This window comes from Somniosus microcephalus, chromosome 5 (assembly GCF_052327205.1).
Source record: "Somniosus microcephalus isolate GS21.2 chromosome 5, FLI_Smic_1.0, whole genome shotgun sequence".
NCBI lineage: Eukaryota > Metazoa > Chordata > Chondrichthyes > Squaliformes > Somniosidae > Somniosus > Somniosus microcephalus.
In genome coordinates this window covers 131,176,835-131,201,454 of record NC_140991.1, presented here as the reverse complement: position 1 = coordinate 131,201,454, position 24,620 = coordinate 131,176,835, and the positions used below count along the sequence as shown (strand labels likewise).

General features: G+C 44.2%; 1 protein-coding gene across 2 annotated transcripts in view; it reads left to right on the top strand.

Annotated features, from left to right (window-relative positions):
• The window catches only part of mtrr (5-methyltetrahydrofolate-homocysteine methyltransferase reductase), a 173,934-nt gene that overhangs the window by 16,097 nt on the left and 133,217 nt on the right, over positions 1 to 24,620 (top strand). For both annotated transcript variants that reach the window (XM_085988248.1, XM_085988246.1), the window contains exons 5-6: positions 1,245 to 1,632; positions 15,218 to 15,346. In XM_085988248.1, the coding sequence (XP_085844374.1) occupies positions 1,245 to 1,632; positions 15,218 to 15,346 (517 nt within the window). The remainder of the gene's footprint in view (positions 1 to 1,244; positions 1,633 to 15,217; positions 15,347 to 24,620) is intronic.

The window sequence follows — 24,620 nt, the reverse complement described above, 5'->3', positions numbered from 1 at the left end:
TAGGGCAGATAAACAAAAGCTTGGTCAAAAGTAGGTTTTAAGGAGCGTCTTAAAGGAGGACAGAGAGGTGGAGAGATTTAGGGAGGAATTCCAAAGCTTAGGGCCTAGGCAGCTGAAGGCACGGCCACCAATGGTTGAGCGATTATGATCAGGGATGCTCAAGAGGGCAGAATTAGAGGAGCGCAGATATCTCGGAGGGTTGTGGGGCTGGAGGAGATTACAGAGACAGGGAGGAGTGAGACCATGGAGGGATTTGAATACCAAGATGAGAATTTTAAAATTGAAGCATTGCTTAACCAGGAGCCAATGTAGGTCAACGAGCACAGGGGTGATTGGTGAACGGGACTTGCTGTGAGTTAGGATACAGTCAGCAGTTTCTTGGATGACCTCACGTTTACATAGGGTAGAATGTGGGAGGCCAGCCAGGAGTGTGTTGGAATAGTCAAGTCTAGAGGTAACAAAGGCATGAATGAGGGTTTCAGCAGCAGATGAGCTGAGGCACGGGTGGAGTCGGGCGATGTTACGGAGGTGGAAGTAGGCAGTCTTAGTGATGGCGTGGATATGTGGCCGGAAGCTCATTTCAGGGTCAAATAAGACACCAAGGTTGCGAACAGTGGTTCAGCCTCAGACAGATGCTAGGGTGAGGGATGGAGTGGCAGGCAACGGAGTTTGTGGCGGGGACTGAAGACAATGGCTTCAGTCTCCCCGATATTTAGCTGTAGGAAATTTCTGCTCATCCAGTAATGGATGTCAGACAAGCAGTCTGACAAGTTAGAAAAACGTGGGCAGCATTTGCCTAAATTTCTAATATGTACTGCTGATCGGTAAGCTTCCTACCTGGCAGCATGGACATATAAAGTTACTATGTGTGAAGAAAAAGCAGCATAAAAAGGTTTAAATACAGAAAATTTATTTCCAATTTAAGTATTTGCATTTTTGCATTAGTAATAGACTTAAAATTGCAAGCAGATTGTGTTAACTGAGCCAAGTGATAACATTTGCAGTATGGTTATGTTTATTTTCAGTGTTTTGGTTGGTATTATCTGTAATGATTTAAGCTTCCCCCCCGCCCCCCCCCCAAGATTGGTTACTTTTTAAAATATATTACAGCAGCTCAGTCCTAGTCAGTCCCTATTTGTTCGCAAGGAAAATTACTATCTCCTTTGACTGGGTGGTTTTGTAAGTTTCAATATAAATTTCATAGTTTTTTTTCAAACAACTTCATTCATTTTATTTGCTTTTAGATTAGAATTAGTAGCTGAACCTTGGATTGAAGGTCTTTGGGATGCCTTGGAGGGTGTGTGTCTGAAGAAAGAAGAAGCAATGGATGGTGATGTAGAGAAAATGTTAGATACAAATGATGGTTCAAAAGCCAACAAACTTGATTTCCAAAATCCTGATGTGTTGGTGGAATTTGAATTATTGAGGTTAGAAGCAAATGTACCAACAGTGGCTGAAGATTCAGTTATTTCATCTGAGAGTACGGAACAGAATCTGATAGTAGCAGAGCCAAAGGAACGTTGTCTAGTGCCAACCTGGGTGCAATCTGAAAAACCACTGTCAGAAACTGCTCTGAATATCCCATCTCTGCCAGTAGAGTATTTAAAGGTGGAGTTTCAGAAAAGCACACAGGTAAGGACACCCAACTCTAAATACATTCCTTCCTCTTAGCATCCTACACGTGCATTGGAGAAACTGTACAGGGGCTGCTGTTGAATGCATATACAAAGAGCACTAAAAACGACAATTCAGCTCGTCAAACCTGCTCCTTCCGAATATGTACCAAAAGGTACAAACTTTCCATAACCCATAGAACTCCTTGACGAAGGTGTAAACAGAATAGCCGAAAAGTAAGGGAAAATGAACACTGGAACTTGAAAAGAGGGAAAGCAGATGTTATAAAACCATGTAGGAATAATTAATATCAACACGTTCAGTCAACATGAAAGTGAAGGGAGTGCAAAGATACAACCACACAGGGAAGTAATGACAGAATAAAAAATAGGGTAATGGATGCCAGATGTACACAAACAGCAGGAGTCTTCAAAATAAAATCAGGATCTAGAGTTATGGAAGGAAAGTAAGTATAATGTTATTGGTGTGATGGAGATTTGACTAAATAATAAAGCAGATTGGAGAGGTGAATTTAGAGGGATATAATTTGCTCCCCAGGGATAGAAAAAAGAAACTAGGGTGAAGGAACATTTCATTTGAAGGAGAATACAAAGGAGAGAGAAATCTGGGTAGGGTGTAAACGTGAATGTACATACAGCAGCTAAAGGGAACAGTAGCATAGTGTTGATGTTTCTGGACGAGTAATCCAGAGACGGGAGTTCAAATCTCACCATCTGGGGAATTTAAATTCAGTTAATTAAATAAACCTGGAATAAAAAGCTAGTGTCAGTGATGGTGATCATGAAACTATTGGTAGTCGTAAAAACCCACCACTACTGTCCTTTAGGGAAGGAAATCTGCCCTCCTTACCTGGTCTGGCCTATATGTGATACCAGACCCACAGCAATGTGGTTGACTCTTAACAGCTCTCTGAAATGGCCTAGCAAGCCACACAGTTGTAACAAACCGCTCCGAAAAACAATAATAAGAATAAAACTGGACGGACCACCCGGCATCGCCCTTGGCACCGGCGATGGACACGGCAACGGCACACCCAGCCCGGTTGACCCAGTCCTCCTCACGAACATCTTGGGACTTGTGCCAACAGCCTGATATAGTCATACTCACAGAATCATACCTTTCAGACAACGTCCCAGACTCCTCCATCACCATCCCTGGGTATGTCCAGACCACCAGAGGTGGCGGCACAATGGTAGACAGCCAGGAGGGAGTAGCCCTGGGAGTCCTCAACATTGACTCCGGACCCCTGAAGTCTCATGGCTTCAGCAAGGAAACCTCCTGCTGATTACCACCCTCCCTCAGCTGATGAAGTTGAACACCACTTGGGAGAGGCACGGAGGGTAGCAAGGGCACAGACTTCAATGTCCATCACCAAGAGTGGCTCGGTGCTGGCCGAGTCCTGAAGGACATAGCTACCAGACTGGGCCTGCGGCAGGTGGTGAGAGAACCAACACGAGGGCAAAACATACTTGACCTCGTCCTCGCCAATCTACCTGTCGCAGATGCATCTGTCCATGACCACTGCACAGTCTTTGTGGAGACGAAGTCCCGCCTTCACACTGAGGACACCCTCCATCCTGTTGTGTGGCACTACCACCGTGCTAAATGGGATAGATACAGAACAGATCTAGCCACTTAAAACTGAGCATCCATGAGGCGCTGTGGGCCATCAGCAGCAGCAGAATTGTATTCCACCACAATCTGTAACCTCATAGCCCGGCATATCCCTCACTCTACCATTACCATCAAGCCAGGGGACCAACCCTGGTTCCATGAGGCATGCAGAAGAGCATGCCAGGAGCAGCAGCAGGCGTACCTAAAAATGAGGTGCCAACCTGGGGAAGCTGCAACACAGGACTACATAAGAACATAAGAAATAGGAACTGGAGTCGGTCATTTGGCCTTTCGAGCCTGCTCTGCCATTCAGTGAGATCATGGCTAATCTTTGATCTCAACTCCAACTTCCTGCACTATCCCCAAAATGCATATGTTATGACGTGCCTGCTAAACAGTGGAAGCAGCTCGCTATAGACGGGGCTCAGTGATCCCACAACCAACCAGTGGAAGCAGCTCTGCAGTCCTGCCACATCCAGTCGTGAATGGTGGTGGACAATTAAACAACTAACTGGAGGAGGAGGCTCATCCCATCCTCAATGATGGTGGAGCCCAGCACGTGAGTGCAAAAGACGAGGCTAAAGCGTTTGCAACCATCTTCAGCCAGAAGTGCCGAGTGGGTGATCCATATCGGCCTCCTCCTGAGGTCCCCACCATCACAGAAGCCAGTCTTTAGCCATTTCAATTCACTCCACATGATATCAAGAAACGGCTGAGCGCACTGGATACAGCAAAGGCTATGGGCCCAGACAACATCCCGGATGTTGTGCTGAAGACTTGTGCTCCAGAACTAGCTGTGCCTCTAGCCAAGCTGTTCCAGTACAGCCACAACACTGGCATCTACTCGACAATGTGGAAAACTGCCCAGGTATGTCCTGTCCACAAAAAGCAGGACAAATCCAATCCGGCCAATTACTGTCCTAACAGTCTACTCAATCATCAGCAAAGTGATGGAAGGTGTCGACAGTGCTATCAAGTGGCACTTACTCACCAATAACCTGCTCACCGATGTCCGCCAGGACCACTCTGCTCCCGACCTCATTACAGCCTTGGTCCAAACATGGACAAAAGAGCTGAATTCCAGCGGTGAGGTGAGAGTGACTGCCCTTGACATCAAGGCAGCATTTGACTGAGTGTGGCATCAAGGAGCCCTAGTAAAACTGAAGTCAATGGGAAGTGGAGGTGGGAAGTTCTCTACTGGCTGGAGTCATACCTAGCACAAAGGAAGATGGTTGTGGTTGGAGGTCAATCATCTCAGCCCCAGGACATCGTTGCAGGAGTTCTTCAGGGCAATGTCCTATGCCCAAACATCTTCAGCAGCTTCATCAATGACCTTCCCTCTGGCATAAGGTCAGAAGTGAGGACGTTGGCTGATTGCACAGTGTTCAGTTCTATTCGCAACTCCTCAGATAATGAAACAGTCCATGCCTGCATGCAGCAAGACCTGGATGACATTCAGGCTTGGGCTGATAAGTGGCAAGTAACGTTTGTGCCACACAATTACCAGGCAATAACTATCTCCAACAAGCGAGCGTCTAACCACTGCCCTTAGACATTCAACGGCATTACCATCACCAAATCCCCCACCATCACATCCTGGGGGTCACCATTGACCAGAAACTTAACTGGACCAGCCACATGAATACTGTGGCAGCAAGAGCAGGTCAGAGGCTAGGCATTCTGTGGCAAGTGTCCCCAAAGCCTTTCCACCATCTACAAGGCACAAGTCAGGAGTGTGATGGAATACTCTCCACTTGCCCGGGTGAGTGCAGCTCCAACAACACTTAAGAAGCTCGACACCATCCAGGACAAAGCAGCCCGCTTGATTGGCACCCTATCCACCAGCTTAAACATTCACTCCCTCCACCAGCACACCATGGCTGCAGTGTGTACCATGTACAAGATGCACTGCAGCAACTCGCCAAGGCTTCTTCGGCAGCACCTCCCAAACCTGCGACCTCTATCACCTAGAAGGACAAGGGTAGCAGGCGCATGGGAACACCATCATCTGCGAGTACCCCTCCAATTAACACACCATTCTGACTTGGAAATATATTGTTGTTTCTTCATCGTCGCTGAGTCAAAATCCTGGAACTCCCTACCTAACAGCACTGTGGGAGTACCTTCACCACACGGACTGCAGCGGTTCAAGAAAGCGACTCACCACCACCTTCTCGAGGGCAATAAATGCTGGCCTTGCCAGCGACATCCACATCCCAGAACGAATTAAAAAAAAAAAAAAAAATTGTCCCAGAGACTTGGAACTTTATATTCAAATAGTGATCAAACTTGTTAAATGGACAACTTCAAATTACCGTGGCTAAATTGGGAGGTAAAAGTTGAGAAAATATATTTCTGGGCATAATCTTGAACTGCTATATGTCTCAAATTGTTAAAGAACCCACACAGGAGGGCCAATACTGGACCTGATACTGTGGAACAACCAAGATATGGTAGATAGTGGGAATGGTAGCATAGTGGTTGTATTACTGGACTAGTAATCCAGAGGCCTGGACTAATGATCTGGAGATGTGAGTTCAAATTCCCACCACGACAGCTGGGGAATTTTAAATTCAGTGAATTAAATAAAAATCTGGAATAAAAAGCTAGTATCGGTAGTGGTGACAATGAAACTATTGGATTGTTGTAAAAACCTGTCCTTTAGCCTACATGTGACTCCAGACCCACAGCAATGTGGTTGACTCTTAACTGCCCTCTGAAATGGCTGAGCAAGCCACCTCTGAAATGGCCGAGCAAGCCAATCAGTTGTAACAAACCACTACAAGAAACAATAGAATATAATCGGATGGACCAATAAATAAATAATAAAGATGGGATCAGCATTGCGAGAGGGATAATGTGGTTGAATTTAAGTTTAGGCTTACATCGAAGAAGGGGAGGAATACCACTTTACGAGGACAGGTTATGAGGGGGTGAGAAGGCAATTAAGAGGACTAGACTGGAACATGGCAGTAGAAGTATACAGAATAAATGGAATACTTTCAAGAATACACTACAGAGAAGACAAATTAATCATATTGCACTAGGAGGTGGGGGAGTGTAACAAAGGGAGAAAGCCTGATGTAGGAACAAGTTAAATAAAACGAGGAAAAGAGAACTTTCATTAAAGTATAAATCTTCAGGTAGATCAGTGGACAGAGATGAATATAAGAATTAGGATAAAAAATTGATCAGAGAGCTAAGATAGAAAACCAGGTTACAATTGCAAGGAATCAAAAGCATAGTATGAATGGTCTTTATAAAAATATTCATAGCAAACAGGTGATCAGGAAATGTTCAGGACTGCTGCAAGCTCCTGAGAGTGACAAAATATCAAATGACGAACGAGTGGCAGATATCCTAAACAGCGTGTTTGTGTTAGTATTTACATAAGAACATAAGACACAGGAGTAGGTTTTTGGCCCCTTGAGCCTGCTCCGCCATTCAATAAGATCATGGCTGATCTGATCTTGGCCTCAACTCCCCATAACCCTTGACTCCCTTACATTTCAAAAATCTGTCTATCTCCACCTTAAATATATTCAATGACCCAGCCTCCACAGCTCTCTGGGGAAGAGAATTCCAAAGATTCACGACCCTCTGAGAGAAGAAATTCCTCCTCATTTCCGATTTAAATGGGTGCCCCCTTATTCTGAAATATGCCCCCTAGTTCTAGATTACCCCACGATGGGAAACATCCTCTCTGCATCTACCTTGTCAAGCTCCTTCAGAACCTTATATGTTTCAATAAGATCCCCTCTCATTCTTTTAAACTCCAATGAATATAGGCTCAACCTGCTCAACCTTTCTTCATAAGACAACCCCTTCATCTCCAGAACCAACCTCGTGAACCTTCTCTGAACTGCCTCCAATGCAAGTATATCCTTCCTTAAATAAGGAGACCAAAACTGTACGCAGTACTCCAGGTGTGGTCTCACCAACAGTACAGTTGTAACAGGACTTCCCTACTTTTATACTCCATTCCCTTTGCAATAAAGGCCAACACTCCATTTGCCTTCCTAATTACTTGCTGTACCTGCATGCTAACTTTTTGTGATTCATGTACAAGAACCCCCAGATCCCTCTGTACCTCAGCATTTTGTAATCTCTCCCCATTTAAATAATAATTTGCTTTTTTATTTTTCCTACCAGAGTGGATAACCTCGCATTTTCCCACATTAAACTTCATCTGCCAGATTTTTGCCCACTCACTTAGCCTATCTATATCCCTTTGGAGATTCTTTGTGTCCTCCACACAATTTGCTTTCCCATCTATCTTTGTATCATCAGCAAATTTGGCTACATTACACTCAGTCCCTTCATCCAAGTCATTAATATAGATTGTAAATAGTTGAGGCCCCAGCACTGATCCCTGTGGCACCCCAACCTGAAAATGACCCATTTATCCCAACTCTCTGTTTTCTGTTAGTTAGCCAATCCTCTATCGATGTTAATATATCACCCCCAACCCCGTGAGCTCTTATCCTTGTAGTAACCTTTTATGTGGCATCTTATCGAATGCCTTCTAGAAATCCAAATACACAACATCTACTGGTTCCCCTTTATCCGCCCTGCTCGTTACATCCTCAAAGAACTCCAGCAAATTTGTCAAACATGATTTCCCTTTCATAAAACAATGCTGATTCTACTTGACTATTATGATTTTCTAAATGTCCTGCTACCACTTCCTTAATGATGGACTCCTTTTCCCAATGACAGATGTTAGGCTAACTGGTTGATAGTTGCCTGCTTTCTGTCTCCCTCCTTTCTTAAATAGGGGCATTACATTTGCGGTTTTCCAGTCCGCTGGGACCTCCCCAGAATCCACGGAATTTTGGTAGATTACAACCAGTGCATCCACTATCTCTGCAGCCACCTTTTTTAAGACTCTAGGATGCAGGCCATCAGGTTCAGGGGACTTGTCCACCTTTAGTCCCATTAGTTTGCCAAGTACTTTCTAGTGATAGTGATTGTTTTAAGTTCCCACCCCCCACCCCAATAGCCCCTTGATTATCCATTATTGGGATGCTTTTAGTGTCTTCTACCGTGAAGACCGATACAAAATATTTGTTCAGTATCTCCGCCATTTCCCTGTTTCCCATTATTAATTCCCTAGGCTCATCCTCTAAGGGACCAACATTTACTTTAGCTACTCTCTTTTTATATACCTGTAGAAGCTCTTACTGTCTTTTTATATTTCTTGCTAGCTTACTCTCATAAGCTTTCTTCTCTCTCTTTATCATTTTTTTAGTCGTCCTTTGCTGGTTTAAAAAAATTTCCCAATCCTCTGGCCTTCCACTATTCTTCGCAACATTGCATGCTTTTGTTTTCAATTTGATACCTTCCTTTACTTCCTTAGTTAGCCACGGATGGTTCATCCTTCTCTTAGAGGAAACCATCTTCTCAATACAGAGGTGGAATTTCCAGAAAAGGATGATAGAGTCCTGAATGGGTGGAGCATCTAGAGCACGTGAAAATTTGGCTCAATCAGAGGAAGTTATAAATTTAGCTGCTTGATCTGGCCATTCACCGCCAGATCTGGCTGGCCCACATAAAGCGCGAGCGGGTCCTGCTCTCGTCTGCCAAAACTGCTCACTATTCCAGGATCATTGTGGAATGCAAAGATAACCCCCGGCTTCTTTTCTCTACTGCAAACTGTCTTCTTAAACCCATCTCTCCTGTCTCCTTCACCCTCACCTCCAACAACAAGTGCGGGGAGCTCATGGTCTTTTTTGTCACTAAGATTGAAACCATTCGATCAGCTGCCTCTGCCACTTCCCTTCCTTCCCCTAGCCCACTGGGCCAAACTTCCTCTGAGTTCCCCCCTGACCTAGCCCTAAACTAGCATCTTTCTCCAGTTTCTCTCCTATTATCCCTCATGCCCGCTCCAAGCTCACCTTGTCCATGAAACCCACTTCCTGATTCCTTGAACCAATTCCCACTAAACTGCTGACCACCCAACTTCCTCTTCAGGCTCCCATGTTAGCTCATATTGTTAACAGTTCGCTCTCCTTGGGTACTGTCCGCCTCTCTTCAAATCTGCTGTCATCGCTCCTTTCCTCAAAAAACAACCCTTGAACCCTCCAACCTTGCAAACTACCGCCCTATCTCCAACTCCCTTTCCTCTCAAGTCCTTGAACGTGTTGTCGCCTCCCAAATCCATGCCCATCTTTCCCGGAACTCCATGTTTGAATCCTTCCAATTGGGTTTCTGCCCTTGCCACAGTACCGAAATGGCTCTTAGCAAGTCACAAATGACATCCTATGTGACTGTGACAGAGGTAAGCTATCCCTCCTTGTCCTTCTTGGTCTGTCTGCAGCCTTTGACAGGATTGACCACTCCATCCTTCTCCAACACCTCTCCACCGTCGTCCAGCTGGGTGGGACTGCACTCGCCTGGTTCCATTCTTATCTATCTAATTGTAGCCAGAGAATCACCTGCAATGGCTTCTCTTCCCGTTCCCGCATCATTACCTCTGGTGTCCCCCAAGGATCCATCCTTGGCCCCCTCCTATTTCTCATTGATGCTGCCACTCGCCGACACCATCCGAAAGCACAGCATCAGTTTCCACATGTACACTGATGACACCCAGCAGTACCTCACCACCACTTCTCTCGACCCCTCCACTGTCTCTAAATTGTCAGACTGCTTGTCCGACATCCAGTTCTGGATGAGCAGAAATTTCCTCCAACTAAATATTGGGAAGACCGAAGCCATTGTCTTCGGTTCCCGCCACAAACTCCATTCCCTAGCCACCGACTCTATCCCTCACCCTAGCATCTGTCTGAGGCTGAACCACACTGTTCGCAACCTGAAATGAGTATCCGACCACATATCCGTGCCATAATTAAGACTGCCTATTTCCACCTCCATAACTCCGCCCCTGCCTCAGCTCATCTGCTGAAACTCTCATCCATGCCTTTGTTACCTCTAGACTTGGCTATTCCAATGCACTCCTGGCTGGCCTCCCACATTCTAACCTACATAAACTTGAGGTCATCCAAAACTCTGCCCATGTCCTAACTCACACCAAGTCCTGTCCACCCATTACCCCTGTGCTCACTGACCTACTTTGGCTCCCGTTTAAGCAACGCTTCGATTTTTAAATTCTCATCCTTGTTTTCAAATCCCTTTATGGCCTCACCCCTCACTATCTCTGTAATCTCCTCCAGCCCCGCAACCCCCCAAAATATCCGCGGTAGTCTAATTCTGGCTTCCTGAGCTCCCTGATTTTAATCGCTCAACCATTGGTGGCTGTGCCTTCAGCTGCCATGGCCCTAAGCTCCGGAAATCCCTCCCTAAACCTGTCTGCCTCTTTACTTCTCTTTCCTCCTTTAAGACGCTCCTTAAAATCTACCTCTTTGACCAAGCTTTTGGTCATTAGCCCTAATTTCTCCTTATGTGGCTCGGTGTCATTTTTTAAATAACGCTCCTGTGAAGCGCCTTGGGACGTTTATCTATGTTAAAGGCGCTATACAAATAGAAGTTGTTGCTGCTGCTTGGCTGTTTAGCTGTCTGCCTTTGAGGATAGAAAATTGAAGAGTGCTCTGATCAAGGTTTAAAATGTTAAAAACATTCGCTAGAGTAGATACAGAGTAACTATTTCCCCTGGTGGGGGATGAAGAATGAGGGGACATCATTTTAAAATTCGAGCTTGGCCATTTAGGAGGGAAATCAGTGAACACTTTTTCTACCCAAAGGGTAGTATAAATCTGGAATTCTCTCCCCCAAAAGTCGGTAGATCCTGGGTTAATTGGAGCTTTCAAGATGGAGATTGGTAGATTTTTGTTGGGTAAAGGTTGCAAAGGAAATGGAGTTGAGGTACAGATCAGCCATGATCTGATTGAAAAGCAGAGCAAGGTTGAGGGGCTTACTGTGTCTGTACCTGTGCCGTTATACATAAACACAATTAGTGCTCAGAACCCCGAGATTGCAAACATGCTGCTGCTTTATTCAAAAGGAAAGTTCTGGAGAAAGTACAGAACAAAAGAGAACAAACCCAACCAAGAGAACAAACCCAACCATTTATCTGCTGTGACAGCGCCGCCGCAGGTGGGAGGAGAACACATAATACATAACAGGGCTGAATGGCCTACTCCTGTTGCTAAGAGACCTGTGCTAGGGCCATTATTATTTTATATTGTATGGAAATGATAGTGAGGTGGGAACAGCAACAAAGCTGTCTTCAGCTTGCTGATGATGCAAAGTTGTCAGAAATGCAAATAACAGGAAACTACTGGGACCAAATACAGACATGCCTGGACATATTGGGGGATGGGGCCCACAAATGGTGGATGTTCAATATAGGCAAATGTAAGGTGAAAAGATTATCGAAAGGGAATGCATTTGGGATACAAGATGAATGGTAGTAGACTTCAGAACAGAATACTGGAGAGGGGTCGAAGGGTACTGATGAAAGCAGTGGCTCAGCATTTAAAAGTCAAGCAGGATTTTGAGATTGCTAGCATAAAGGGCGGAGGTTAATGAGCTTATACAGAGCTCTAGTTTATTATCTGCTGTTGCAGTCACTGCACCACAGTGTGGGCCATCCTGGCTTTGGAGAAGGAACAGAGAAGGGCAACTAAACACATTCCAGGTATTTGGTACTTGAGCTATGAGGAGAAACTAAGGTAACTGGAAATGTTTGCATTAGAGAAACCAAGGCATAGGGCAGGAGTTCTCAACCAGGAGTCCGCGGCTCACTAGGGGTCTGCGAAAAGGTTTCAAGTGGTCTGCCAAAAATAATTACAGGATTATAAATCCTCATTTGTAAATGGAAAGTCCTATCTACGAGTCCCAGAATCAGTTACACTGTGACTTTGTCTCTCACCAGCTACAGGAAGTGTCTTTTTAAAAAAAACTTAACCAAACTGCTATATTTCCTTCAGTGATCTTTGTCCTATCACCAGAAATATCCTCAGCAAAGTTGTTCCGATTGTTTTCGATATATTACTCAAACCTTTCCCTTTCCCTCCACCATACATTTACTGTTTCATTTTAGTTTATCAAAACCCACCCACCTCTGCTTTTTGAAGTGGATAAGGGTTGGATTAGTTGTATCCCCTCTAAAACTTGCTTTTAACATGTGCCTGTTTTTATCAATCATTTTCTTTGGGAGGGAAACGTGCACTTTTCCCTCCCTCCTTCCTTCATTCATTCAGTTCTCTGCTGACCATTTCCAAAATTTTAATCTGTGTTCAGCGATCTTTGATCACAACTTTCATCGTTTGTTGCTGCTGACATCTTTTTTGTTTCAAGAATCTGAATGTTGTCTCAGAATTTATCTTCATGAGGGAAAAAAAACACGCCCGTCTTTTATCTGTCGTTTAGTTTTTATTTCCCCAAAGTCCAGCTCCTGTTTTTTAAAATATTTTTTTCAATCCAATCACTTGTTCTTTTCCCAGATTAAACAATCTCCCCTTTCATTTTCTTTCTCTCATTGGGTTTTCTCTTTCACTGCCATCTGAGTAATTAACACGAGCAGCTTTCGCTTAGTTTGTGTTTGCATTGAGGCGTGGGGGTGTGTGGTGTGTGGGTTTAAAGATTTTGTGGGTTTAAAGATTTTAAGGGGTATGCAGACTGAACCAAAATAAGTTGTTTGACATAATAATCACAACCTCTCTAATCAGAAGAGGAAAGGTGATCTTGGGGCATGAACTAAAGCTCATGAGGGAATTAGAAGAGACCGTTGAGATTGAATTACTTCATTGAGAGAATGGTGAATATGCGGAAAAGACAGTGGGACAGTGCAGGTGTATATTGGAACGTAGAAACTGCTAGACAAAAAAGGACCAAGGTACATCCTGGTAGACACATGATACAACGATAATGGAGTTGTTGGCTAATCATAGCAATATATTGTCGACAGATTCAAGACAGATGGATACCTTTTCGACAAAGAAGTGATTGAGGGGTAGAAGACAGGGACTATAGTATGGTATTTTTCTCAAATTTTGAGACGAAAAAGATGGATGAAGGGGATCTTTTTAAGTTCCATGCATTTATATGTTTCTAGGTAACAGGTAACATTTCCAAGTTGATAAAGCCATGTGAAATTTGTTTCTAAACTCAAAAAAGATATCAAAGTAACAATATAGTCTACACTCAATACTGATCAGCTGCATTGCCCCAGTATAATTTCCATGTTCCAGGCACACAGGATCTTGGGTAAAGGGCGCATTATTCTCCATCAACATTCTGGGGGGTCACCATTGACCAGAGACTTAACTTGTCTAGCCACATAAATACCGTGGCTGCAAGAGCGGTCAGAGGCTGGGTATTCTGCGCCGAGAGACTGACTGACCTGACTCCCCAAAGCCTTTCCACCATCTACAAAGCACAAGTAAGGAGTGTGATGGAATACTCTCCACTTGCCTGGATAAGTGCAGCTCCAACAACACTCAAGAAGCTCGACACCATCCATGACAAAGCAGCCCGCTTGATTGGCACCCCATCTACCACCTTAAACATTCACTCCCTCCACCACCGGCATACCGTGGCTGCAGTGTGTACCATCTACAAGATGCACTGCAGCAACACGCCAAGGCGTCATCAACAGCACCCCGAAAACCTGCAAACTCTACCACCTAGAAGGACAAAGACAGCAGGCGCATGGGAACACCACCACCTCCAAGTTCCTTTCCAACTCACACACCATCCTGACTTGGAAGTATAGTGCCGTTCCTTCATCGTCGCTGGGTCAAAATCCTGGAACTCCCTCCGTAACAGCACTGTGGGAGTACCTTCACCACACGGACTGCAGCGGTTCAAGAAGGCGGCTCACCACCACCTTCTCAAAGGCAATTAAGGATGGGCAATAAATGCTGGTCTTGCCAGCGACGTCCACATCCCATGAATTAATAAAAAATGTACTGGTCTCATACTGGTACCTGCACCGTGTGATGTAGTATGGCACACCCATCTTACACAGCCAACTCCCATGTTGTTCTTGTACAATTAGGCTTCACTTACTGGTGACTATATGTCAATTCATTTTTACTATTTGAGAGAACCAACTAGAGCGCTGTGAAGCCCAGGCAATGCAAGACTACCTCCATCTCTTGCCCTGTTGATTCGACTCTCAAATTACACTATTCATGCAAGATAGTTCTAGATGCATATTAACACAAAGTTAGTAATGTAATCAGTCTAATAATTTTTGATCACTCTTTTCTGTACTTATCTTTATGACTTTCAGCTAACTAAATATTCAGTTAGTTCTTTACAAAGGAGTTAATTGACTTAACATTAATTGTTTTTATCGGTGTTTGTTCTACAGATCCATTACTCTGATTGGGAAGAGGATATTAATCTCTCTAGTTCTGCTTTTGCTTTGGTTATTTATTCTGTACACCTACCCTCTAGCTCAGATCATTGTTTAATACAAAAAATGGACATGTTTACATTATCAGTATTTTCAAGACCTGGATTCTATCCAAAAGCTCAATTCTATAAGCTGTCGGTTTAATGGTATAATAATACTCAGTAGTTAGATGTTCTTGTACCATAGCAAATTCTTTGATGTTTCATGGTCATAAGAAAGCTACATTCCCTGAACCATGGAGATCTAGCAACCACAAGGCTGACCTTCACGCTTGAGATTTGTTCTTGAATTCTGTTTCATGAGGGGCTTAGAATACAGGGTGATGCTATTCCCTGCGCGGCAAGAAGAAAATTGTGCGCTGTAGGACTATCTTGCTACTGAGTCCTGTAACGTGCCAAACTTAACTTCTACCACGTTGTCAATATCTCCTGGTAGCCCTACGTTTGAGATTGTGGCAAGGATGGGCATCATCCTGAATAGTAATTGGTAGGAGTAGGAGTAGTTGGAGGAAGGGTGAAGAAGAGGAGTGGAAAGCTAAGCAAAAATGTGCCTGTAATTATATGCATTTAGAGCTGTAAGTGTTCTGAAGTTGGTAGATATATGTGCTCTTTCTAAATCCTTTTCCCCCCACTGTTTAATCCTCAGGTTTCTTCACAAGAATGTTTCTCCCTGGCACCAAACTTCACTGTGTTTCAGGTACCAGTGGCTAAAGCAATTTCTCTAACCCGAGAGGACGCAGTGAAAACCGCACTACTCTTAGAACTTGATATTTCAGTAAGTCCTTCTGCTGGTATAATTTTGGAGTTTCCGCCAGAGTTAAAACTTTGCGTATGTGGTGCGGGCTATTGGACCATAAAATGTCGTGCTGCAGAAGGGTAGGATGCAGCCTATTCATCAGGTGGTGACTTTTACCAACATCACTAATACAGATTGGGGGTTATTTTGGTGAAAGGGTGAAAACAGGCACTAAATGGGTGCTGTGCTAATAAGACACGCCTGGTTTTAGCATGTAATTTTGGTCCTAATTGCTGATTACCATAATTTGAACTTGCCTGGAAGTGCTAAAACAGACACCTGCAGGTTTTGCACTCAAGCGCTGATGAGCAATTTTCATGGAGCAGTATATGTGGGCTCCACGCTCCCACTTCCACTGAAGGTGTGTGCGCTGGGTGACGCACAGCGGCAGGTTTCAGGGTGGCTCAGGGTCCGAGGGTGAGGACACACAGGTTCTCAGATGCAGCACTAGAGGTCCTGGTGGAGAAGGTACAGAGGAGGAGGAATGTCCTGTACTTGCAGGGGGAAGGAGTCTCCCTCCCCATCCTGTCCCTAGTGCGCGCTTCAACCCTTTTACCAAGATGGCATCTTGCGCTAAATGTGGGCTAAACCGGCGTTTCGGCTCAAGACCCCATCTTGACCACCTCAGAGGCTCTTTAGTACCTAAAGGAGCTGTTGAAAATCGCCTCATTATCTGGCCATTTAGCTCCTCGCTGTTTGTGGGACCTTGCTGTGTGCAGATTGACTGTCGCATTTCCTACATTATAACAGTGACTGCACTTAAAAATAAAAGTACTTAATTGGCTATAAAGCACTTTGGCACATCCTTAGGTCATGAAAGGTGCTAGATAAATGCAAAATTCTTTCTTTTCTTCTGTCATCAGCTACGCAGTCCTGCAGAAAGGCAGAGAAAATTAGATCTTGGGTCACGATGCAGTTACTCACCTCCTAGAAGCCAATTAGAAAATGACATTAGCAAAGGTCTTGGAGCTGGTTCCCTTCCCAACCCTCTCTTTGGGGCTTGGTGCACGTGGTGAACAGACCTAGAGAAGGGGAGAAATTAGGGGAAAAAGTAGAGTTGTGATTTGTAGGCACAGTATACTGAATTTAATGGCATAGTGCCATAATTTTTGATTATGAAGAATAGGGTAGATGGACTCTGCTTTTCCTTTTTAAAAATAACTTTTATTAGGATGTATTGGATTTGTAAAATTGCCACTCTATTGTTATTGTGTTAGCTTTGCCCACTGTTGGCTCTGGTCAGAGGCTATGGGTTTGAGCCTCACATACTTACTCTGAAATTGAGATTCCCAGTGCGAATCTTGCTTGACAGGCATGCAGATCAGAGAATCCGGTGTGGAAGTCAGCATGCCCAATTCATGGCATTGCTGATTTTCCACTCTACATTGGGAGCAGAGTCTCAGTTTTGGGACTAATAAGCTAATGGTTGAATACAGTTTTAGGGAGTGTTGCACTGTTTGAGGTGCTGCCTTTCAATGAGACTTTAAACCAAGGTTCCTTCTGCCTGCTCAGCTGGATGTTAAAGATTCCATGGAGTTATTTGAAGAAGAGCAGGGAGTTCTCACCGTTTCATGGCCAACATTCTTCCATAACGAATACAATAATAAAATAGATGAACTGGTCATTAACCTCATTTGTGGAATTGTGCAGTTGACAAAGTGTCTGCACGTTTGCATGCATAAAACCATGACCATATTTCAAAGTAATGCATTGTATGCAAAATGTTTTAAGACATTTGAGAGATGATAAGCCACTTTATAAATGCAAGTCTTTCTTTCACTTCCTTAAAAAAACTGATACATTTCTACCTTTTTTTCAGAAATGTATCGTCCATTTTTCATATCACTCCTATCCTGATAGTGGCATCCTAAGCTGGGTTATAGTTCAGTGGGCAATAGGGGTCATATATAATTTTCCCAGTTAGCTCAGAGTGCCCATTCATCACTTATGAGCCTGGAAAATGAATGTTAGTGGGAGCCATTAGGGTTGAGTGCAGCTCTGCTCTCAAATTTACTTGCAAGTGTTTCCAGGGGGTTTTGATGCACAGGGATTGGGCGTGGGAGCACTGGTTGAGGTCGTTTTTTTCTCTTTCCCCACCATGGATGTGCTGAGGCCAACTGTTGAGCCTCACTGCTATTCCAGCTAAGACTGGCTAACTTAGTACGGACCAGGGATCATGGCTCCATACTATTTACTCACAAATGTGAATGTATTTTATTTTTGTTTTTTGTACCTGCCAATTTTCTGCCCTGATCTCCAGGGTCGGGCCGGCAGCAGCCCGCAGTGTATTTGTGGGGCCGGAGGAGCACTCCTGCTCCTCCTGACCCTACAAAAATAATTTATAACTTGCCTATTGCAGAATGAAACTGATTGGAGTATACACAGCACACGCTCTAACCAGTTTAATCCTAAAATGGCAATCGGGGTTTTGTGTTTGTCATAGGACCCCAATTTGCATATTAAAAGGGGCCTACCAGCTGAAACAGCGATTAAAGGGGTGGGAAGTCTACAAACCCCACTTTGAGGCAGTTACCAATTTTGGCGTGTTAAAATCAACCCCATTGAGTGCAGCATTTCTTTTTTGTGCAGTGTTTATTATAATTGACAACTGAAGTTGATTGTTTAGAAATAGCCAACTACAAATTTAAAAAAATATATATTTGTTCTCCGAATGTGGGCGACGCTGACAGGGCCACATTTATTGCCCATCCCTAGTTGCCTTGACAGCATGAAGAATCAAACATGAAATGTGGGACTGGACTCATATGTAGACCAGACCAGTAGGGGTGGTAAGTTCCCTTTCCAAAGGACAGAAGTAATCCTGTGGGCTTTTTATGACAATCCGGCAGCTTTCATGGTTATTTTACCGGTGCTAGCCCACAAATCACCAGATTTAATTCATTCAAATTCGCAACTTTCCATGGTGGGAATTGAACTCGCAACCTCTAGATTGCTGGACCCGTAACATAATAACTAGGCTACCATACCCTGAAATAGATTACAAATAGAATACCTGCTCATATTGTTACAGCTGCAAATACAGGAAACTCTTTTTTATCCGGCACCGACTGGACTGGCGTGTTGCCGGTTTATCAAAATTTCCGGATGACAGAGAGGGTTATCTACCGAGGCTATTTTTAACAAAGAAAAATAAAAAAATCAAGAAATGTGCAGTATACCGTAATTGGGTACTCACCTACAGAATGTTGTGTTAACTGGATGGTGGAAGATGCTTGATTAAGTACAGTACTGCCAGTTGAGGGTAATCCATAACTCTTTAATTACTTAACAGTAAAACAAAACTTATAAACGACTGTACAGTACAGTATAAAGTACTGTGGTTGACTGTACACTTATTCCAAGTCAACTGGTTCATCAGGAATAGCCATGTCAGCTGGGTCATCAGGATCATGCACTTCAACAGATTCTTCAGGCACTTCCACTGCTTCAACTCTTTTGGAAGCTTTCCTAAACATGTCCCGGATGTCTGCTTGCTTAGTGGACTCTTGCCTTTTTTGTAGAAAGTTGGAATGCAGAATATGGAGGTGCATAACTTCTTGGGCAGAATAGCAAGGATGCCTTTCAGCGAATTTGAGGAATAAAGCAAATCCTTCTGCAGCTTTAGCCCAAGAAATCATCATCTCTTCAGAAATCTCATCCTCTTCACTTTTCATCTCCCTTTCCTTTTCTTTGGATTCAAAACATTCTCCATTATTTCATCATCACTTAGCATATGCACAACAGCAACTTCTCTATCTGCATCAACCCACTGCTCAATATCACTTTCACTGAGGTGATGTAGAGGGTTTGCTGGGTGTACATTTTTCACCATGCCAGCCATTTCCATTACTGTAGTCCTCTTGGGACGAACATTGAACCCATGAAATTCCTCCTCTGAAGAAGAACCGTCAGCCAACATTACAGAAGGCCACAATTTGCGCCAGGCTTGTCTCAAAGTGTGACCTTTCACCAAGTTCCAGGAACATGCAGCATTAAAGATGGCATCTTTAAGATTGTATTCCTTCTGAAATGCGTGAATATTGTCATCTTGGCTTATCAGTTTACGTAAGAAGTCTTTCTTGTAATGACACTTCAGATTTTGGATAATGCCCTGGTCCATGGGTTGTATGAGAGAAGTTACATTTGGTGGCAAATAAATGGTGAAAATATTTCCTGAAACCAACTCGGATTCATGAGGATGGGCTCTACAATTATCAAGCAATAAAATGCATTTGCTATCTTCAGGTTTCCCTATTCTACGGAAATGTTCCCTCACAGATGGAACAAAAATATGATGGAACCAATTCGAAAAGATTTCCTTATCCATCCAAGCATTTCTTTCAGCTTTGTACTCAACAGGTAAGTGCCTCACATTTTTAAATGCACGGGGATTTTTATACTTCCAAATGATGAGAAGTTTAACCCGGTGTGATCCAGCAGCGTTCGCACATGTTAGCACGGTTACACGATCTTTATTTTTCTTGTAACCTGAAGCATTAGCCTCACTAACCCCAGCAAGCGTTGATTCTGGCAAAAACCTCCAAAATAAGTCAGTTTCATTGGCATTGCTGGCGACAAATCATGTTGCTGCACAATCCGATTGAAATAATCGCAGTATTCTTCTGCGGCGTCGTGATCAGCTGATTTCTTCTCACTGGAAATATCGAGTCGTCATATCCCGTGCCGTACCTTGAAGCACGTTAGCCATCCCCGGAGAAAGCACACTCGCCAGTGAGCTCCATCTTTGCGTAGAAATCCTTCGCTTTTTCGATTCGCATGGGTCCGGAAATCGGAACACCCTCTGAACGCTTAAGAGAAAACCACTCATAAAGCACGGTATCCAGCTCTTCAAGCTTAGGCTTACGAAGCGTACGCCGTTTCTCTACACCCTTGGATGTCTCCGAGCTTGAATAAAACTTGAGCAGCTTATCCTTCTGCGATTTGATGTCATAGATTGTTGACAAACCGATTTTGAATTCATTCATAATGTTGATACGCTTCTCTCCCCTTTCTAGTCGTTGGCATATGTCGATTTTCTGTTTTAAAGTTAGCACCACTCTCTTCCTTTTGCTTGGACCAACTTTGGGGATTTCCATAATGCAGTGCAATGACTACCAGCAGCGTGGGAGATGCACAGTACCCCTGTAAAATGGCGGATCAGAAGAGACTACCGGCAGTGCGGGAGAGTCAGACTCCTGTTACAGGGGTATTGAGGTGTTCCGACTTCCGACAGCGCCAAGAAGCCGAGTAGTGGCAGTTTGGAGAACTACCCCCACTGACTAACTCAGCCACCGCGGGAGACTCGGACTTGGACTCGGCAACATTGCCGGTTACTGAGGTGGTGTTTTTGGAGCGAGAATTTTGCTGGTTAATAGAGAATTCCGGATATTTAGGTGCCGTTTAAACGAGAGTTTCCTGTACTATACTTTCAGAAGTGATTAAGTACATACAATAGATAAATTGTCTGGGGTTTTAACAAATCAAGACAGCTCAAGTAGAAAGGAATCTGTGAGGCTGAGAGCTTCGTGGATAGCACGTTTCGGGAGGTGGTCACCCTGCTGCTAAGGAGTGCGCAGGCAGAGAGGGACTGGGTGACTGCCGGACAGAAGAGGAGGACCAGGCAGGTAGTGCAGGAGTCCCCTGAGTGCATCTCGCTCTCCAACCAGTATTTGGTTTTGAGTACTGGTGAGGGCGATGGTTCCTCTGGGAGTACATCCAGGGCCAAGTCCACGGCACCATGGGTGGCTCAGCTGTACAAGGCGGGGGGGGGGGGAATATGATAGGGGATTCAATAGTTAGGGGAGCAGACAGGCGTTTCTACGGCCGCAGACGTGACTTTAGGATGGTATGTTGCCTCCCTGGTGCCAGGGTTAAGGATGTCACTGAGCGGCTGCAGAACATTCTGAGGGGGGAGGGTGAACAGCCAGAGGACGTGGTCCATATTGATACCGACGACATAGGTAGAAAGAGGGATGAGGTCCTGCAGGCAGATTTCAGGGAGCTAGGAAAGAGATTAAAAAGCAGGACCTCTAAGGTAATACTCTCCGGATTACTCCCGGTGCTATGCGCGAGTGAGTATAGAAATTGGACGATAGAGCAGATGAATGTGTGGCTGGAGAGAGAGTGTGCCAGAGGGAGGGCTTCAGATTCCTGGGACATTGGGGTCGGTTCTGGAGGAGGTGGGACCTGTACAGGCCGGACGGGTTGCACCTCAACAGGGCCAGAACCAATATCTTCGTGGGGAGGTTTGCTAGTGCTGTTGGGGAGGGTTTAAACTAATTTAGCAGGGGGATGGGCACCAGGGTGTAACATGAGAAAGGGGAAATAAAGTGCTCAAAGGATTGGGAGAGGCAGAGAGCACTAAAGTAAGTAATAGTAAGGTATTCGGCGGGATCAAACCAAGCGAGAATACAGGATGGTCTAAGATTGGTTTACAGTGTATGTATGCGAACGCACAAAGCACAGTAAACAAGGTAAGTGAGCTGCAGGCACAAATAGCCACATGGGAATATGATGTTGTGGCAATAACTGAGACCTGGCTCAAAAAAGGGCAGGATTGGGTATTAAATATTCCTGGTTATAAGGTGTTCAGGAAAGATAGGGAAGGAAAGATAGGAGGTGGTGTGGCAGTATTGGTTAAGGAAAATGTTACAGTGCTGGAGAGAGAGGATGTCCTGGAGGGGTCAAGGATAGAATCTAAATGGCTAGAGTTAAGAAATAATAGAGGTGCCATTACACTACTAGGTATATTCTTAAGGCTACCAACTAATGGGAAAGATATAGAGGAGCAAATTTGCAGAGAAATTACAGAGAGGTGCAAGAAACATAGAAAAATAGGAGCAGGAGTAGGTCATTCTGCCCTTCGAGCCTGCTCCGCCATTCAACATGATCATGGCTGATCCTCTATCTCAATACCATATTCCTGCTCTCTCCCATACCCCTTGATGCCTTTTGTGTCTAGAAATCTATCTATCTCCTTCTTAAATATATTCAGTGACTTGGCCTCCACAGCCTTCTGTGATAGAGAATTCCACAGGTTCACCACCCTCTGTGAAGAAATTTCTCCTCATCTCAGTCCTAAATGTCCTACCCCATATCCTGAGACTGACCCCTCGTTCTAGAACCCCCAGCCAGGGGAAACCTCCACCCTGCATCCAGTCTGTCTAGCCCTGTCAGAATTTTATACGTTTCAATGAGATCCCCTCTCATTCTTCTAAACTCTAGTGAATACAGGCCTAGTTGACCCAATCTCTCCTCATACGACAGTCCTACCACCCCAGGAATCAGTCTGGTGAACCTTCGCTGCACTCCTTCTATGGCAAGTATATCCTTTCTTAAGTAAGGAGACCAAAACTGCGCACCGTACTCCAGGTGTGGTCTCACCAAGGCCCTGTATAACTGTAGTAAGATATCCTTGCTCCTGTACTCAAATCCTCTTGCAATGAAGGCCAACATACCATTTGCCTTCCTAACTGCTTGCTGCACCTGCATGTTTGCTTTCAGTGACTGGTGTACAAGGACACCCAGGTCCCTTTGTACATCAACATTTCCCAATCTAGCACCATTTAAATAATACTCTACCTTTCTATTTTTCCTACTGAAGTGGATAACTTCACATTTAGCCATGTTATACTGCATCTGCCATGTATTTGCCCACTCACTCAGCTTGTCTAAAACGCCTTGAAGCCTCTTTGCATCCTCCTCACAACTCGCAATCCCACCTAGTTTTGCGTCGTCAGCAAACTTGGAAATATTACATTTGGTTCCCTCATCCAAATCATTGATATTTATTGTGAATAGCTAGGGCCCAAACACTGATCCCTGCGGTACCCCACTAGTCACCGCCTGACACCCTGAAAAAGACCCATTTATTTCTACTCTGTTTCCTGTCTGTTAACCAATTTTCAATCCATGTCAGTATATTACCCCCAATCCCATGTGTTTTAATTTTGCACACTAACCTCTTATGTGGGACTTTATCAAAGACCTTCTGAAAATCCATATACACCACATCCACTGGTTCTCCCTTATCTATTCTACCAGTTACATCCTCAAAAAACTCCAGTAGGTTTGTCAAACACAGTTTCCCTTTCATAAATCCACGTTGACTTTGTCTAATCCCGTTGATATTTTCTAAGTGTCCTGTTATCACATCCTTTATAATAGACTCTAGCATTTTCCCTACTGCTGATGTTAGGTTAACCGGTCTATAGTTCCCTGTTTTCTCTCTCCCTCCTTTTTTAAATAGTGGGGGATACATTTGCCACCCTCCAGCCTGCAGGAATTGTTCCATAATCTATAGAATTTTGGAAGATGACAACCAATGCATCCACTATTTCCATGGCTCTTTTAGTACTCTGGGATGCAGATTATCAGGCCCTGGGGATTTATCGGCTTTCAGTCCCATTAATTTCTCCAGCACAATTTTTTTTACTAATACTAATTTCCTTTAATTCCTCCTTCTCACTAGACCCTTGGTTCGCTAGCATTTCTGGGAAGTTATTTGTGTCCTCTTCCGTGAAGACAGAACCAAAGTATTTGTTTAATTTCCTTGTTCCCCATTATAAATTCTCCCGTTTCTGACTGTAAGGGACCTACATTTGTCTTCACTAATCTTTTTCTTTTTACATACTTGTAGGAGCTTTTACAGTCCGCTTTTATGTTCCTTGCAAGTTTACTCTCGTACTCTCTTTTTCCCCTCTTAATCAATCTCTCGGTCCTTTTTTGCTGAACTATAGAGTAGTAATAATGGGGAACTTCAACTATCCTAATATAGACTGGGATCGTAATAGTGTAAAGGGCAGAGAGGGGGAAGAATTTCTGAAGTGTGTTCAGGAGAACTTTCTTGATCAGTATGTTTCCAGCCCAACAAAGGAGGATACATTGCTGGATCTGGTTCTGGGGAATGAGGTAGGTCAAGTGGAGGAAGTGTCAGTAGGTGAACATTTAGGGAACAGTGATCAAAGTATCATAAGGTTTAAATTAGCTATGGAAAAGGATAGGGAGCAATCTAGAGTAAAACTGTTTAACTGGGGGAAGGCCAATTTCAGTGGGATGAGAACGGATCTGGCCCGGGTAAACTGGAATCAAAGATTGGCAGGCAAAACTTTAATGGAACAATGGGCTGCCTTTAAAGAGGAAATAGTTCAGGTACATTCCCACTAGGGGGAAAGGGAGGGCAGCTAAAGTCAGGGCACCCTGGATGACGAAACCGATAGAGAATATGATGAAGCAGAAAAAGAGCGTGTATGCA